Genomic DNA, 19,348 nt, shown 5'->3' with positions numbered 1-19,348 from the left:
AAAGGAGGGTTTGTTAAAACTGATATAATATTGTTTCGTCCTCATTGTATATGTTGGCCTATGCCCAGTCGCTTTGCGAGGAAATCCGTATTGCAAGGTTGCGACCTTAAGTGAATCAAGCTTCCATTTTAGGTTAAACCCGCCATTTTAGTTTATCGTGCAAAGTCACCCTGTGGCCTAAAATGGCAGACCTGTGTTCTCTTGTTCTTGCTTTAACCTCTTCAACCTCTGTAGGAGAGTTAATGTCCAACCTGCCTGGAGGCTACATGTTAGGGTCATGTAGACCTTGTCCTTTGTTGACCTCGGGATCAGGGGATTACTTGAATCGGCGATGTTAACCTACAAGTATATAAGAACAATAACGTTGTTTAAACATGTCATGTGAAACATCTGTTTGACCTGCATTAAAGCAATGTGTAAAGAGTGTAAAGTTAAACCCAGAGAATAATAGTGTTTGTTAGCAAATGTATTAAAAAGTATACCGCATGCACGAGATATGCAAATTAGGAACGAACCTGACGTGACCCTAGCCCAGTACATGATTAACTTGTAGGAGGCTGGACATCGTTATGAAGAAATTGTATAAATACGCTGATGTCCAGCTAGCAATTCCTGTTCACTGCTCACATTGAACCCTGCTGGTGGTCTCTGTGATGTACTGACGGCCAAATAGCTATTTGTGCACTTTGTTTTGTAAACTGTACAGTATTGCAATAAAGGTTCTGGGAATCTTTACAAGCCTGTGTTGGTGTATTTCTCTTTGCATGGTGTAAAAGCCTTAATATTGTATTTTCTGATTCCACAACGTGATTTAGGGATAACATGTGTGTCGCACACAATTCAGTTTAAAAGAGATAACAAAGCACGTGCCACGATTTAGTGAAACCGGGTTGAAGATCATTGTGTCTTGCATAAAATCTGAAAATGAGTTGACAGAGACCTCCTTTGCCCAGATCGCAAAGCCTACCAGACTGTTCTGATGTATTAACACTAGCTATACCAATGCACTAGGGCCGCCTGGATAGCCATGTACAGTTCCTGATCTTGCTGTGGAGCGGGATCCATGGATTTATTAATGCTCTAGGACCCTTTCTCCCTAAACCCTGGATTATTGGATCTGCTATGCTGATGCCACCATTCCTGTACCAATGGAGATAGACTCCTAGAAGAGTGATCCTAATTTCCTGTTACAGTGTAGGAATCTCAACTATGCCATAGGTCTCAGAACCCTTTGATGTTCTCTGTTCCACATGCACATTTATATGAAGAATATAACCAAAACCATACAGTGATAAACTCCATCTCACTTAGGAGGCTCTTCCAAGAGTTGACTGCACCATGGCTCAGAAAGCTTCAGCTAGCTGTCCAACAAGCACTTACCGAGCAGAAACCACGCACAGACCCGTCCGAGCTGGTGGCGCACAGCACGTTCTCGGACAACGCCCCTCTCCACGATGCATTGCAAGCCTTCCTGTCCATCACGCTGACTGGTGTCTCCATCAGTGCCATCGGTGCGGTTTCAAAGTCTGTGATGTCGCCCCAGCCAGCGACCATGCACATCATCCCAGGGTTGATGTCCGAATCTTGCGGCGGGAGCGATATTTTCCCAACAAAGGGGTTCATAGAGGCCTTCCTGTCCAGCTGAAAAATAAGAGGGAGCTTGATGGTTAGTGATTAAAGGGAAAGAAGGAGGGCAACAACGGTGGACTTGAGTGAAATGGTGAATGTGGACATGGCGTTTCAGGAGGGCTTAGTTTAGAGGGTCAAAGAGGTCCCGCTTAACCTTTCAAGTTTGATTGCACATACTCTTTCTGGAAGAAACATGTTCATATCCCAGTTGGGCAACCCTGTGGCCTTAAATGGAGAGGCCAATAGGAACAATGAAAGCTTCATAAGCCCCTCCCTTATCATATAACTTCCTGTTCGTCGGGGCAAAACCCGGTCTCTACAACGGAACACTATGCAATTAGTAAACAGCACCACCAATCCCTTCTCTCCAGTAGAGTCACATGTCCATAAAGAAGAATGGCTTAAACTGAAAGAGAAACCCCATTGCAAGAGAAAACAGCTCAACCCCCTTCCTCGTAATCAACACCTAATATCCATAGCGAGCAGCAGCTGTAGCTCCTGCCCCGGAGGGAGTGTCCATGCCTATAGCAGACAGAACGCATGTCACTAAGAGAGCAAGTGGTGTTGGGATCCTTCGGAGAACCTCATATCAACAGGAAATGGCTGCACAAAGCACTTCCGGAAACAGAAGCATGAGTACATAATCGACAGTGATTCCTGGCCCTTCCTTACCAGTAAACCCTATGTCCATAAGGGACACCAGTGCAAGCCCCTTCCTGTAGGACATCGGCAAGTACATAGTGGACGTCTCAAGCCTCTTTGCTGGGGGCAAGCTCCATGTTGAGATGACAGCTACGCTTAAAGGAGAACACCATTTTCCGGGAGTAAAGGTTCCCAAGGCTCTGTCCCATGGATAGGCGCCCTGCGTCTCATCATCATGTGAATCGATGTGTAACCCGGTCCTTCCCTGTCAGGAATGACGCAACACTCACTGGATATGTAAGAGGGACATGCCATCACTCTCAGACTGGGGGAAGGGGTTCCAGCAGTGCCTGCCTGATGCCCCAGGATCTGCTGGAGCTGCCAGTCAAGGCTACACCTGCCAGTGGCATCTGCCTTTCAGAAGCTGAAGGGCATCAGATGGAAAAGTCAGGGGTGAGCATGAACTAAAGGGGGGAAATACAACATTTGGGAGTAAATTCATGACAGATGGATAGGTGTGAGGCAGGTGGTGATGACGGTGAATGGCAGAAAGTGAGAGGAACAGAGGTGCCTGGAGATGGTACCACAGGGCATGCGATTGCCACCCAGTCTCTACCTCTCCTCCCCCAGGAGTTACCTTCAGCAGGTGCAGGTCGTTCTCGCCCGAATTGGGGTCGTACTCTGGATGGCTTACGGAGGCTTGAACTTTGAAGGTCTGCCGAGAAGATTCCTGCGTTGTGAGGGTGTGAGCCCCCAGCACGACACTCACCATGTCTGGAGGGCTAAAGGGACAAAACATAGAGAGGTGATTTAGTGGGCGGCCCTCGCCGGACATGGATGCTCCACCCGCTTGGATGTGCCCAGCGACCAGTTAGAAGTCCTGTCAGAGCAGCAATAGTAATTCTGATGTTTAACATAGCACTGCTATGACCGGGAATCCTGTTACACTGCGTCTGATAACTTAATATAGTCATAATCACCCACAAGGTCGTACTAAATACATTGACCCGGGGTGAAGGACGGACTCATCCAGACCAGGGCATTAAACCAGTGACGCATGGCATCATCATGTGCCCAAGGAGAGTGTGGGCATCTTAAGCAATCCTCCCTTCGTCAGCTGTGGAGTGGAGAGACACCTGGTCACATGACATAGCAAGGTGAAGGGAGGTGGGGGGATGGGAGACTGCAGATCACAGGCTACAGTGAAGTGAAAAGTAAGAAAAAGAAACAGGCCACAGATGTTTTCCCGAGACAGGACATCCGTGTAGAATAGAATGACTGTAGGAAATGTATCCCTAAAAACAGGGCTTTAAGTGGACCAGGGTTAGCCGGAGCCGAATATAGGCAGTTTCTGAAAGGTGCTTCTTTGACGGGACTTCCTGAAATCCTCCAGTAGCCCAGGCCGATGAGGCTGCTACAAGCTACAAACCAAGGCATTCTGTTTACTGCCTGATGCCTCTCGCCAATTGTTGGATAAATCATATTTGCCCAATCTGATTTCTCCCATATGCGCGAGAGCTTCAGGCTTTGGAAAACATTCCCTTTGATTGTGTCAGTTTCTGAGTAGGGCGAGAGGGTGATGACTGCTGCATATCTTTAGGTAAAATAATGCGGGAAAAGCATCTACATGGATTTTTATGGTGGAGGGGCATAGAGCAGAATTACTCCTCCCACCACCCCAATTCGCTCTTCCATACAAATACGTCTCCATTACAATCACTATCTTAATTTGATGCTGGCGGTAATGCATTGTATTCCAACGGAATCGGCCTGCTCTCAGCAGGTGCTAAAAGCAGGCGGATTCCAAAGGAATCCATTTTAAACACTGCCTGGCAGCATTTACACTATTTCCACTACCAAGTGCAAAAAGAAGCTGCAAAAGTGATTTTGCCTGTTTTAACACCGTATGTAAACTTTGGGGTGCACATTTTGGAATTGCACCGAGGGGACCTTTTTGCAGATCAGTGCAAATGGAACCCTTATGGAAGTTGAACTCCTATGAGTTACATTAGAATACTTTAAGTTCCTCGACCTTCACCTAGCTTCCACAACATTCTCTGTGTTTCACTGGCATTTTCTAGTTGCATAAACAATTCCACCAACATTTTGGCGACTTACGCCAACATTATATGTAGAAATACCAAGCGAATCTCTCAAGGTCATTTAAAAAAAATGTAAATTGCATGCGTCTCCTGCATGAAATGTTCAACTTTTGCAAGGCAGAGTGCAGCAGTAAATAGTAAAACATGGCAACATCTCCTTTACTCGTCACATTTACTCCCCGTTTTGCAAAAAAGAAAAGGCTGCCTGCAAATTCTACTTTACAGACAACGTTTGCTGATGAATTCCTATGGAATCTGCCTGTGTTAATGCGAGGCAGATTCCACAGGAATCCATTTGACTTATGCATGCTTCAAAATCTCGTGTCCGCTTGAAACTAAGTGCCAACACAAGATGGAGGAGGACAGCACGGCGGAGATGTTCATTCCGCTGCGTGCCAGTACTCTGCCTTGTGTCAGCATGGAAATGGGACTGAGCAGAAAAACAAGCGTTAAAGCAATATGCCTTGCTTTCACGCCTCCATTTCCCTCACCACCCACTGCAAAATGGCCACCTCTGTATTTTACTAACGTTTCTAAAATTCGCGTTGGCACAGCAACATTTGCGAAGTTAAGCTAGCGATCTCCGATGTATTCACAAAGCTATGGGGATTTTCACCAATATACGTAGCATATGGGCTACCACCATAATATCTTCCTGAACTTGGAGCAAACACCCTTGCATAGTTTATCTGCTGCATCACATGTTAGCAGCGACATAGAGTAATAATATGCAGAAATTGAACATACTGTTTTCAGTGCATGTTTAACCAATAATACTGACAGTGTCACTCCCTTTAAACAAATATTGGCAGAGTATGGTAATCAGAGAGCTAGATGGTTTGCCCTCTAGACATGGGAGGGCAAGAAACAGAAGGAGTCCTGGCAGGGCCATCTTAAGCTATTTTGGGGCCCCGGGCACGGACCTCTTTGGGGCCCCCCTCCAACCTGAATAAAGGGATCAAGATCACAACCCATCGTTTTTGATATGCTGCCTCACAGCGATCAAAATAAGAACTGATATTAGTATTCAGCCCCCTTACCCTCTTCATGAGGAAGGTACAGAGACATAGTATAAATGCAGGACACAGATTGTATGAAAAAGGTCCACATAATCCAGAATAGACTGATGGCTCAGATTGGCTGCCTCACAGAATGCAAAATTGCCCAGGCTTGGATACAGGAGACCAACTGGATGAAAAGAGAACATTACACATGCAATAGCATATATAGTGGGTGAAGATTAGAAGTTAGCCGGAAGGTGTCCATATCAAGATGGACTGAGATTAGTGTTGCCATTAGAGAGCAAAGGAACAAGTGTCTGTGGTGTGTAATATATCAATGCACACTATCATTATAGAGGAGGCAAGACTGCAGCCAGTGAAAACATGAGTGTGGCTTTTTGAAGATCATACACTGAGAACAAAATCACTCTAAAGGGCAACAATTGTGAAAGGTCTAGGGCTGGCAATTTTGACAAATTAGGCAATATGAAATTAAATGAAATGCCCACTACCACACATTTGTTAAGGTGCTGTTGGGATTTGGATCATATCAAAATGAAGGAGGTAATCATTTGAAAGGCCAAAATACCGAATTTCGAGAGCCCCATTTTCTGTGTGTGTGTGTGTGTATATATTATATATTTATATTGTGGAGGGTCTCCCCTGCATATATATATGCAGCAAGACAAAAAATTAATTTGGTATTTTGAACTTCGAAATTCGATTTTTGAAGTAATCACATAGATGCATTGGGATTTAAACCCACTCTGCAATTTCTGTACTTTACCACTTTATTTTCCAGTTCTTACCATGACATAAAAACAAAGAACAGAACACAACATTATCATTTTAAAAAAGCTATAGAAGTTGAATATGCAGAGGGTTAACGGCGCTGGTAAAGCTCCCGGGGCCGGTAACCTTCTACCGCCTCATTATGAGGTCTGCTCGCGGGTCCCGCTAAGGACGTCTGGTAAAACCAGACGTCCTTAGCGGGACCCGCTAGCAGACCAGGATGCTAACAACGGGCCTGTTATTAACGGGCCCGTCTTAAGCATCCTCCCCATTCCCATTGAGCCCTATGTGGGAGGTCCGGGTCCCAGGAAAGGGAATTACTGGGCCCTCCAAAGTCGGAATGGCCCGGTAATTCCAGATTCCAAGAACCCGGCTAGCTCCATACTCGTAATGAGGCCCATTGTCTCCATCATCTAGAGAAGTATTTAAGTATCACCATGCTAATTAAGGTGATCTTAAAAGATGTTGACCCTCACAAGTTTGTCGGTAAGCTGCCGGCAGTGGTCGAAGTGGGAGGGAGCGGTCAGGAGCGGTGCTCCTCTACTTCTTTTAATTAGGTTTTACCGTTCCTATACTTTTATTTTAAAAAGAAACCATTCTGGAACGGTTTCTTTTTAAAATAAAGGTGTAGGAAGAAGTTGAAACTTGCACTTTCAGTGCACTGCACTGGATGTTCCCTTAAACATCAGGCGCATGTGTTTATTGGGTTTGTATTGTGCATGGGAGGGGGTGCGTCAATGGGGTTTGTGGGGAGCAGTGCAGGCCAGTAGGGAACATAGTTCCACTACTTCTTTTCATATACGTCGACCACTGGCTGCCGGTAGTACAGCCAGGGGCTCACTGGCAAATTCGCCTTACCGTTTCCGCCGCCCGATATTCCAGTGATTGAGGGATATTACGGGTTGCGGCGGAGCGGTACGTTCCCATTCCCACGGAGTCCGGTAGGACTGCATGGGAATTGGATCACTGAAGCACCGTCACCATTACTAACAGTGCTGGTGCTTCAGTGAAAAGTCTTCTGATTGGGGCTTGAACTACCGGCAGGCCTGACTTGCCGGTAGTACACTGCCCCTACCGGCAGACTCAGAGTAAGCCGGTCTGCGAACAATGCCGTAGCCGGTTGTACCAGCATTTTCCCAGACTGGCTTACTTGTAATGAGGGCCTTTATCTGAATTTCCCTTTTGCATTTTAATGCTTTAAATATTCCCAAAACACAGGCTTGTGAAATTGTTACTTGTAAATGTGCAGAAAAGAATCTGAATTGTACAAAAAAAAGAATGAGTTTTTGTGTCAAATGGGCAGACCTAAAATATGCTTGCCAGAGGCCTGCAATATCAGGCCCACTTTCTTCCGTCTTGAACACGTTTCACTTAAATAGCCTACACAAAAAGAAAGAAATATAAGGTAATGGGCTAAACAATGCCACCAAGATGTGAGAAGGCACACCGTAGGAAAGTCTGAGTCGGCCTTGCTATAATCTGGTATTGTAACCTTGCATATGATCATAGATCTCTGCAATGAGTACTTAACACAATGAGCTATATTAGGAACCAGCACTGAAATGTATCAATATACATTTCAACCTTGACTATTGCACATTATCAATATAAATCACTACAGAAAGGTGAGAATGCTACAGAAGTTGTACGGTAGTGAACGCACAAACTATGTATTCCATAGTGCACAGAGAAAGCTTTACTGGATTAATTGATGAGAGCAGAATGTACTTGCAAACAACAGACAGGCAATAGGTTAAGAGCCTCAGCTGTATGCCATTAAAAAAAAAAACTGACGTGTGCTATTTAAATTTGTAAGTTTGGTGAACAATGGGAACTGACCTCTTTAGCTCCGGCAGACTTGTGGGGCCCCATTCCAAGGTGGGTGCCCGGGGCAAGTGCCCCTTTTGCCCTCCCATAAAGACGTCTCTGAGTCCTGGGACACAGGTGGGGGGAAGTTGCTTCTAACTGGGACTATGTTACACTATGAGGCTTTTGCACTGCACCCAATCCAATGCTGCCATTGAAATCATCGAAGGTCTAATACTTATACACAAGCCACAACTGTTTGCTTTGCCAATGCGTGTTTTTAACGAGATCTCAGTGAAGGACACGCACAGTGGTTATAAACAGTTAAGAGCTCCAATTAAGTCATTAACTCTCAGAAGACTGCTTTGAAAAAAACACTAGCAGTCACTGTGAATGCAACATTTGATGGTAAGTCTTGAAAAAGCTACATCAAATGGATCTCAAGAAGATGTGCTTTGGGCGGCAGGGACAGAAAGTCGGTGGGAACGGCCTTAGGGATTAGCATGGTAATGGGCAGTCAATGTTTGGGTAAATAACCAAACAACACCTACAAGCTTTGTGTCCCATCTCATGTGCCATTTCTCCTAGCTGTACTCTAATCAATAGTGTTGGCTTATAGGTGGCGCAAGCACCACTTAATAGCCCAAATATTCACAGTCCATAAAGCGAAAAAAGAAAATATGTAGTATGTCAAATAAACAATAATTTAAAGCCATTAAGATCATTACATAAAATAATGAATAGTATCGTATTTGCTTTACAAACCTCAGTAGGGATTATGACCTGACGTACCACCCCGAGACTTATGTTAATCAACCTAGTCATTAAGTAGATTATGAATTTGACCAGATTAGAGGAGACAAATTTAAAGGAACCACCTTTCAAAGATGGAAGAGCTTCCCCAGCCAATCAAACACTTCCATCCTTAGAAAGTGGTTGAATTAAACACGATCAAGGCCCATTTAAATTAAGGTATGCAAGTAAAATATGGCCAACATATTCCAGCCTTTCTCCACATGATCTGTAAAATCTAAAAGTTCTTGGCAGTCCATGCCCTGCCCCTATGCATTAAGACAGGCATCATTCCCCAGCAACACGCCATAAAGCTTCTATAGGCATCCCCTGCCATCGGGTATCTGATGGATCGATGAGCAAGCTGCATCCCATCCCCTGGTGGGGGGGGGTCAAGTCAGAATGGGCGGATAAGGATGCAATGTATTTAATGTCTGTGTTATGTTCATGCTCCCCTACAAAGCATATTGCAGCGACAGGAGCTGAAGCGATTACTGGAGGCGGATGGCGGCCATCAAGGCACTAAGGATTGGTGATGAGGGATGAAGGGAAAATGGGACCAGATCCACCTCGGACCCCACCCGTAGTGACAGATGATTTCAGTCAATGTAGCATCTGTCCCTCAAAAGCTGGAGGTGTTTTAACAAAGTAAGCAGCTGTCCAGTGGTCGAAGTGAGCGGGAGCGGTTGGGAGCGGTGCTCATCTACTTTATTTAAATTAAGTTTTACTGTTCCTATACTTTTATTTTCAAAAGAAATGCTCCGGAAGGCTTTCGTTTTAAAATAAAAGTCTAGGCAGAAGTTGAACCTTGCACCACACTGAACGTTCCCTTAAACAGCAGGTGTGTTTGTTTGGGGGTTTGTATTGTGCGTTTGAAAGGGTGTGGCGATGGGGTTTGTGGTGAGTGGGGACAGGCCAGCAGGGAACATAGTTCCACTACTTCTTTTGGCATTCTGGCCTGGTGATGGTTAGGGGGTTACTTGATTGAGTTTGAATGTTGACCACTCATGCATGTACCACTGCATGGTAAGGCTCAATGGCCAAAAGGTTGCTTAGAGAACAGTGGATGTAAGGATGGTTTCTCAAACAAGGGGCTCCATATAGCACGCTTCAATAGTTGGGGAATCTCAGATCACAGCGTGCAATTTCTCATTCCTTGTGAAACCATATTTCTAAGACTTTATTGAGTACCTATGACTTTCCACACCACTCAGCACATTTGTTGGTGGTCAAGGGCAGTAGAACCCCTTTCATATTGCTATGATATGATATGGCATTCATAACGCACCTATACACAAGTGCTTCAAGGCGCAATGAGGCAAGTGAGGGGGAACAGAGGGAGGACAGAGACAGTGATCTTGCTAGGCCAAGTGACATTGGGATTGCGCAAATTCAGGGGAGGGGAAAGTGCCAGGAGAAAGGGGAGAGGGCTGTGCTGTACATGGGATCAAAACAATAACAAGAAGTGCGGTCAGCAGGTGGCAGGTGCAAGGGTAAGTGCAGACAGCAGGTGTTCAAAAGTGCAGGAAGGGGAATTGTAGGGTTAAAGATACAGACCCAAGTGCAGGGGTTGCCCAAGGCAGTACGGGTGTGCAACTGGGTGGGCAGGGACCTGGGCCTGAAATCAGAGGGTAGCCAGGTGACCAGTGCAGTATCAGACAGGAAATCAGCAGGGGAGAGGAAGAGAGAAGCCAGAAGCAAGGAGGAAGGCCTTAAGGGGCTTCCGGAACCGAGATGGTTCTCCTCAAGTTTCAGAGAGGCAGGGAGGATGTTCCAGAGGGAGGCCCCAGTCGAAGAAAGAGATCTACCACCAACTTGTTGCTTGGAGAAGTGACTGGGCTGGGCAGGAGCGAGGGTGTCAAAGTGGTCCTTGATGGTTTTGGAAGAACAGGGAAGAACCTGTTTTGACGAGACTTTCATAGATCGGACTTGTCTAGAAACCTCGTCAAGGGAGAACAGAGGAAGGAAAGACGAAGAGGGAGGAGGAGGGCACAGGGGGGCCAGAGGTGGAGGAGAGAATAGAGGGAAGAGGAGGAGAGAACAAGAGGGTGGAGAATATCCTTACAATAACTGTCAGAGTCTGCCAAATCACAGGACTAACAAACATTTGCACTAAGTATGAAATTTGTGTAGCTGACGTCAATACAGTGATGCACGCACTGTCCAGTTTTGGCTCCAGTCTGCCCCTCTTAACATTGCGTCATCGAAGTCGGACATGACAGCGCGACCCTTTCAACGCCGGCTGTTTCGGAGCAAAGCCTTGGGTGCAGGTCGCTTTTAGGTGCCCCCTGCTGGCCACGGCCCTGGGACCTGCGTACCGATATATATTTATGTTTGCTTAAATATATTTTCAACCGAAGCACGGAACAATGCAGTGCTTTTGTTGACAGTATATTTAAGCAAACACTAGCCGCTCAGTACATGGAGATGTCCTGTGAGTGAACGTACCTGCATTCTGCTGTGCGTGCCCAATTGGGTGTACCTAAAATCACCTGCACCCAATACGCTGCGCCGAAATGCTTGGTGAAAAACGTGCTGTGCCAAATCACAGTGCACTGCTGCGTCAGATGTGGCATTAATGAGGGATCAGTGCAATGGTTCATGAGCTGTATCCTAGCAATAGGAGGGTGATAAGAGGTCCAAAATCTTGCTAATTATAGTTATGCTGGACAAGTGCAAGGCAATAAAGAAGAGAAATTAACTTTTGATTATCATTTGTATGCGATTGTGTAAAGGACTCTGGTTATCTAAAACGTATCAGAATAACTAACTTTTAATATTTCACTTTTCTATATTCTTCTGATTCTGTGTAGAAGGATTATTTGTGTTACATTTTGACCTAAATTAACACCGATTACATTAGTTTACTTATGTTTTCCTGTTCCCCCTTTGTGAATGTTCTCTTTTTTATTTTTTTTGTGACAGAATAAAACGTTGTCCAATGACAAACTCATACATGCCTGCAAAAATCTAGAGCAGACTTGGTACTTCATCCAGATGAAGATCTCTGTGGGCAACCTAGACACTCTGCCCATCTCCACAGTTCCTCCATTCACATATGCACTACAAAAACCCATTGAACAGATACAGTGAGATTATGGAGGACAGAGAGCCGAAAAGGTGTTACCTCAGTGTTGAGCTGCAGAGAAATGAAAGAGCCAAATCTAAACTGCATCTGGAATGGTACAGATGTTTCCTGTCATGGAGGAGGCGATGTGACCATTAAAAGAGCACAGGAATGCAGCCATTATAAAACATGGTTAGGGAGAGGGCAGAATAGGGAAGGATGTTTTCTGAAAAACTGAAACCAGGTCCACTTCATGGGGAAAGGAAAAGAGAACATTCTAGGCCACATGCTAAAATGTGGAGAGTCACCTAGGGCTTTGAGAATCCTTTCCACTGGATACACATATTACATTTTTGTACTATTCACCTTATCATTCCTTTTATGATTACACTGAAAGGTCACCTTAAGCGACAACCACCCAGAGGGATTCTTACTATGGCTGGTGCATGGTTTGTTTGTTACCTTGTTTTAAAGACCAAAAATAAAGTTTTAAGAAAAATGAAAATACATTTTTTTAAAAAGACTGCATTCCTTTCCATTGCTCAATGGTCACCCCTTCACCAATCACATCCTTAGGTGAATCTCCAAACCACCCATGGCATCCACTTAGACTAGGGCATGCCCTTTGACCATGCCCCAATGCCCACTTTTGCCAGGGTATGGCTTATAGCTATGCCTAAAACACTTCCTACAATCATGTGAAGGGGCTCATGCATAGGCTTGCAGGTGGTTAACGTGCTGCAAATGGATATTGTGTGTTGCAATTTTTTTATTTGTATAAAAAGTATCTACATGCTTAAAACAATTTTGTATTCATTTTCTCACAATAAAAAACGCATAAATTGGGGGTTAAAATTTGATGGGACTGATATAGAACGACTCATTAGTAAGTTGCCTAATGCCAGGGCTGCCGGGCCAAACTCTGGTCCTGCATTCTTTCTTTTCTCTTCATGGATATACTTAATACTAGGCAAACACCCTCCTCTTGGAAGCTCTCCATTATTGTTCCCATTTACAAGAAGTGTGATCACGCCAGTCAGTTTAACTATCGGCCGATCGCCCTTCTTGACACTGATAGTAAGATCTTTGCGTAATTGAGCTGGAAACGTGGGCATTGAGAACAGGAGTGCTACAGAAACATCAAGCTGGTTTTGGAAACGGGATGTGTACAAATCTTAATGGCCTCGTGTTAGGTAGCACGCTTGCTGGTACTTGGTCTAAAGGCAATTCTCCCTGAAATGCTGCCCCGATTAACTTTTCACAGGCTTTCAACACCATCAATTGTGACCTGTTATGGCAGAAATTGAAATGACGAGGACTGCCATTGTACCTGTTAGCCATTATCACTCACATCCATGAAAATACAATGGTCGAGATTAGACTGAATGGACAGGGGAGCCTGACGAGCCTGATTTACACATGCCGTGGGCTGAGACGGGATTCCATCTTGGAGCCCTGCCTATTTGATCTGTAACTGGCAGACCTAAGGGATATATTGAAACAAGTAGCATTCGTTAGTTCAGAGGCTGACGGACATAAGGTTTGCTGGATGGCCTACGCCGATGATGTTAGTTTATTTGATTTAACACCATTAGGGCTCCAGTGACTCCTGAATGCCTTGTCAACACATGCTGCTGCCAATGACCTTGTATTAAATGCCCAAAAATTGCATGTTATTTGCTTTAGAAAAAGGTGGGAAGCTATTATAGTTTTAGATGGTACATACATTCGGCAGAAATAATTCCTGTGAGAAAGGTCACTTATTTAGGCGTTGAGATTACTGCACAGCCGAACCAGCTTCTGGTTTTACCTAACCTACAAGGCAAGATTAATCAATTTGCCTATCAAATGCGCAGAATACTGTTTAGAATCTATAGATTCTTCATCAAAACGTTAATTTACTTCTATAAAGCCAAGGTGTGAGGAATCAACTTCCAGGGCTCCAGAGGTGCAGGAATGAATATCGGTTTCTAACCCACCAATCAGCCCCACACCTCGAGCACACTAGAAGGGATCCAAACAGATTGGAACAAAAAGCAAATTATAAACCTCCTTGTCAAATTTGATAACATTCACAGAACGGCAGGCTTATCTCCGAGAGGCTGTGGACCGTCGGCTAGTTGTAACACAGCGAAAATACAATTATTACCCAATGATAAAAGGGACTGTCCAGTCAAGGTTGTATACAAATATCTACTTTATTATTATCTTCACAACAGACAGTTCTAACCACACTGCGAGATACAACCCATCCTGTAACGAAATGCAGAGGCCAGACAGTTTCAAAGAAGGAAAAGGGAAGCGCTCTGGAGAGGTGGGTAGTCGTTATAGTTAATAATTGGAACAGTTCAAGGTAACTTGGTTTCAGCACCAATGGAGCAATGGTTCTGAAAATGTCACTAGGAGCTTCTGAGAAGGACCAGTGGGACAGAACCACAATGTAACTTGCGCTTTCAGGTGTTCTTGGTGTTCGTCAGGGTTGAGTCGGTTTCAGGCGTTTTGAAGCTTCAGTGACTGAGTATAAGATAGGAGACACCTGAGGGTATCAGGCGGCAACCAGTTCGGTGAGTGAAGCTGGACAGACAGCTGCAGGCTGGCCTACACGGCAGCTCAGAGTCAGGAATCGTCTCAGTGCTGGTTGGTGGTTCTGAAGCACTGGTCGAGGTGAATCAGAAGTCTTCAAGCGACTGTGGCGTAACAAGGGTCAGTGGTGCAGTTGGTCCCAACTCAAGGGGCTCGACTGGCTCGAAAATGTCCTTTAAGGCGGACGGCAGTAGATGATTGTCAATGCACGTCTCCTAAATTCTTCACTGGGCTTGTGTCGTCCCTTAAGGCGGACGGCCAAACCTGAGGAATGTGTTGCATGCAGCTGCTTTGTTCTTGGTTTGGTTCAGAGATTCTCCGACACTTCCCACCTAGGAAGCTTGCTGCAGAGCCTAGAAGGGCATGCTGTGTGCTGGCTGGGTACTGGTTCTGGAGCTGCTGGAGGGTCCTCTGGATTTGATGTATCCCTCTGTTCCCTGGGAGATATATAGGGGAGGGATCTTGCTTCTCTCTTGGAGGTCCTGGCCTTTCTTCACTGGCGGAAGATGTAAGGCAGACTATACCTTCAGCCATAGTCCAGTGATGAGTTCTTCCTTCTGCTTGGTGAAGCCTTCAGATGATCTGCCAACAGAGAGGCTCAGCCCTCTTTTAAAGCCAAATGGCCCACAGGGATTGGTGCAGGCTAATCCTACCTTAATGAACCAATACTGGGTCCCCACTAACAATCTCCTGTGTGTGAGGTCATAACTAGAGTGCCCCACATATTTTCCAAAGGTTGATCTACCATCAATCAAATTCATTTAAAAACATTTTTAAAGCCCAGTTGAGCGCACACCCACCGTACGGGTGGTTGAATTCCTCACATGAGGTGATACCGGCAATGCTGTATGGCATGGAGGTTGTAGATCAGGCTTATGAGTTGGACTGGGTTCGAAACGAAAGGCGCTTCTGGAAGAAGGTCTTTAATCTTCCCCTTGGTCTTCCAATGGCTTCTTTATGTTTGTGCTTGGCCTGACCTCACTTAGATAAAAGTGGTTTGCTAAAAAATAAATAATTCTGTTTAAGAATTAATTCTGTTTACTTGATGTATGGCAGAAATGTCAGATAGTTTCGTACTTCTTTTAGTAGTTTGCTGTGAATATGTTTAATTATGAAAGTATGCATTGTAATTCATGTGTATGAAAATGTAATTGTATGGTTTTATTGGATGTATATGTGAAAGGTCGATTTATTTGACCATAACACATTAATAAAAAATAAATGAATACAAACTTTTTTTTGACTATCATTCATCCCATGGTCTAATGGATCAAGTTTGAATCTAGTTCCACCATGAGACTGATGCAGAATAGACAGAGACCTTCATGAAATATAATTTTTGTTATATTATAGGACCTAATTTAGGAGTGTACAGGCATACTTTAAACGACCTAGATTTTGGACTAAGAACCTCCTAGCCATCTATTGTGACCATGGTCAGTGGGTACTGTGCCGATGGCGTAATCCGAGTTACTCTAAGATCTCCAATTGCCCATTGCCCAGTGGCTAGTTTGCCTGTGAATGCCTTATAGCAATGTACCAAGTACCTTGTAGCTATGCATTGTGCCCAGTAGGAATGGCTTGTGGCTATGCCTAGTGGACACAAGGCCCCAGCCAAGGCACTCCTCCCAGATCCACAATGAGGCCACTAAGCATGCTCAATTGTCACTTTGCCTAGGCACCCCCCCGGCAACTAATGTGGCTACTGAGAATGGCCTCTGGCCACTTCTAGTGGTCTCTTTCTCTGGGTGTGTGGCCATTTTGCATCCACAGGCCACAAGTGGCCCTTAAGACTCAGTACACAGTTCACAGGCTAAGGTCATTCCTGAGACCGTGGTCAAACCGTGGATCCTGCTCACACCCGCAGACTTTCTCTCAACCCCACAGTCGGGAATTGTATGTTCATCAGCCAAAATGGCTGGTATTCTTTTCTTTTGGGGGCATCTTGGATCATTCTTCACCCCCTGACCATGCCTAGATTTGGGTGTAGCTCTGGTGAGCTTCAATATTACCCTTTTTAAAAATGATGCCATTCTGAATGGCTTCTTAGGTGTGATGGGAGTGTTCGGGAGGATGCAATATTACCCTTTTTAAAATGACGATATTCCAAATAGCTTTCTTCAGACTATCAAATCTGGTTACCCATTATGTTGTTTGTAAATACTGGAGGGGGTATCTGTACTTCTGCACTCTATATGGTAGGGTAAGGGCACAGAACACCCCAGCAAGGATCTCAATTTGGTAGTGTGGACGAGCAACCAGGCTTAAGTTTTCAGGAGGTGAAGCAGGGTGGTTCTTAAGTGTGGCGTTTCCCCAAAGCCCCCACAACGTAATGTCATCACAGTATGTTAGGCGATAACACATCTTATTTATATAAAATAAGGTTGCTACTGCTACCATATATATATACATATAAATAATAATACTTTGTACTTGGAAAACTTATTCAAAGAATGCAAATATATACATTCTATGTGGTACACCACAATACTTAAATTCAGTAAGAAATGCACTGCCTGCAGGCAGTTTGAAATAGGCATGTGAATTCTTAAGTGAGCTGTATCAGCATAGAATAAGGAAGAAAGGCAGGTTAGTTGTGAACAGTGGCAGAATGCTTTCTTTAGACTAGATACACAATTCTGTGTGAGGACCCCCCACCTGGACCGCTTGTAAGGGAAAAGGTAGGGAGTAACTTATCTTGTCTTTTACAGCCCAGTCCAATATTGTTCAATAACCTTCTGCTTTCTTTTAAAAGGTTCTACCACCCAAATGTACGTGAGATGCCTTAGGAGAACAGGAACCCAGACAAATCTGGACCCTAAGATGACTCCTGAGGCTAGAAGATGCTCTTCTTCTTCGTCAATGTACCTTTGGTGCCTTGGCAGGTGAAGTGTCAGTTTCTCGGTTTCACTTGACGATTCCCTCCAGAGATGGACCCCCCTTGAAATAAGGATTAAAAGGGATGCTGAGTCCACGAGAAAAATGAAACCAAAGTCTTTCTGAAGTGCTGCAGTTTTACACATTGTGATGCTCTCCTTTGGTTGACGATTCCTCCGACTGTAGAAGTCCTGTGAAGATGAAACCTGCCGTGGGCTCCTTAAGGTGGCGGCAAACCCACCGACGGACCTTCCTCTGCACTCACTGACTCTGGACTCTCTCCAGTGGGAAAAAATGGACAGTGATGATGGTGAGGAAGTCCTACGAAATGTTCTTAGGCAGTTCAGAACTTTTGCAGCTCCTGGTGTCCAGCAGCACTATTCCAGGAAATGCCCTCTTCTGGGCAATGGATAGCAACGGCTTCCAGCGGTCATGAAATGCATCTCCGACTTTGCAGACCTCTTCTCCAGATGGCAGGCACACAGGACTGGATTCAAGGGTACTTCGATGAAGAGCAGCAGGTTGCACAATGGTCCCTCGTAGCTCGGGGAGAGGCATCCTTTGCCGGTCCTCTCTGGATCAGTCCTTGGGAGACACAACATCTTTCGGATTTCATTGAAGAAATGCAGCAGCAGACTTCTCCAGCTGGGCTTCAAGTACAGCTACTTCTTGCTAAGCTTCAACTTCAGCTTCTGAACAAATTGGTAAGTGAGAGGTCCCAAGATATATACATCTGTTCCCCATTCACTCGTGCAGAGCCAGACTCAGTCAGCCAATCACACAGAAGGACATTCAGGCAGGCAGGCAGCCAATCAGGCTCACAGGCATTTAGGCCTTTCACTCCACACAGAAACCATAACAAGGAATGTGTATTGGGGTAAGCACCCAGCCTTTCAGCACACTATACTGCAACAATGTCAGTTTCAGTCAGGGCTGTCTCATTTATTTTGTCACACACACAGAAACCAGACACCCATAACAGGGTGTGTGAGTTGACTCCCAACTCCATTCACACAGGGTGCACCCACAACACACAGCCCCTGCGAAGGCTCCAGTCAGTCTGACAGGAGGCAACCCCAGAGCCGTACATGGTATTTCCACCCAACAGCCAGTCAGGGGAAAGGGTACATATATGGTGTTTCGACCCAACAGCCATTCAGGAGGAAGGGAACAGAGACAGGGCTTCCCAGAACTTTGCGAAACAAGGTAAAAGGCAATAGAAACCAAGATACCACTTTGGCCATCTTGCCTTTGTGTAGGAATCCATGGCAGGTCCTGGGTATCTCAAAAACGGAGGGTACTCAGAGCCACTGCCAAGTCAGCATGTAGCTGCCACCAGCCCATAACCTGCTCTGTGGGCAACTCACAGGTGCCCAAAAACACACATACAGGGTAAAAGGTTGTACCCCCACCCATGGGTGCCATAAGGGCTTCCCATGAGTGTTGTTCACCAAAAGTTAAAATGATGAGCTGCACTGCCAGAGGTCCAGGCTGGATCTCAGTGGCAGAAAATATAAGGAACACACAGGGAATTGGCAGGACTAGGAGGCCCTGTCCCTCCATAAGGCATTTTCAGGATCACACTGGTCCACAAACCGAAATGGACCAATAATGGCCTAAAAAACCACCACTCTTGCCCAGTGGCGGTCACTATGATCCCTTGTTATGAATCACGTCATCAGCTGATACATTTGGGAATAGATTATTTTCACTGTAATTCGCGGAAGGAGAATATATACTGATATTTATATATATACATATATTCACTCAAAAAACGTTGTTTAAGGGAAATTATGGTTACGTTGCACTTATAAAAACCTATGAAATTCACTGGAAACCTTTGAATTCAATGAAAGAAAGTTGTTAAAGGGACATTATGGTTACAAGTAAAACGAAACCCCCCATAAATTCACCAGTTATTGTCAGCTAAGTAACCATAACTCGCGCCACCTCTGTGCACTGCCAAGACTAAAACACAGGACAACAAATATGACATCACAAATGTCATTGATGACATCACATATACAAATTGTTTTGATGAAAAGTCTCTACAAGGG

General features: G+C 45.0%; 1 protein-coding gene across 2 annotated transcripts in view; it reads right to left on the bottom strand.

Moving 5' to 3' along the window:
- LOC138569651 (serine protease 57-like) overlaps positions 1–19,348 on the bottom strand; it is a 111,777-nt gene that overhangs the window by 24,825 nt on the left and 67,604 nt on the right. For both annotated transcript variants that reach the window (XM_069647812.1, XM_069647822.1), the window contains exons 3-4: positions 2,909–3,053; positions 1,381–1,641 (exon numbers count right to left, since the gene is read on the bottom strand). In XM_069647812.1, the coding sequence (XP_069503913.1) occupies positions 1,381–1,641; positions 2,909–3,053 (406 nt within the window). The remainder of the gene's footprint in view (positions 1–1,380; positions 1,642–2,908; positions 3,054–19,348) is intronic.

Source organism: Ambystoma mexicanum, chromosome 1p (assembly GCF_040938575.1).
Source record: "Ambystoma mexicanum isolate Mex_15411 chromosome 1p, UKY_AmexF1_1, whole genome shotgun sequence".
Lineage (NCBI taxonomy): Eukaryota > Metazoa > Chordata > Amphibia > Caudata > Ambystomatidae > Ambystoma > Ambystoma mexicanum.
The sequence above is the reverse complement of the archived record's forward strand: the minus strand, read 5'-3'. Positions and strand labels throughout refer to the sequence as shown.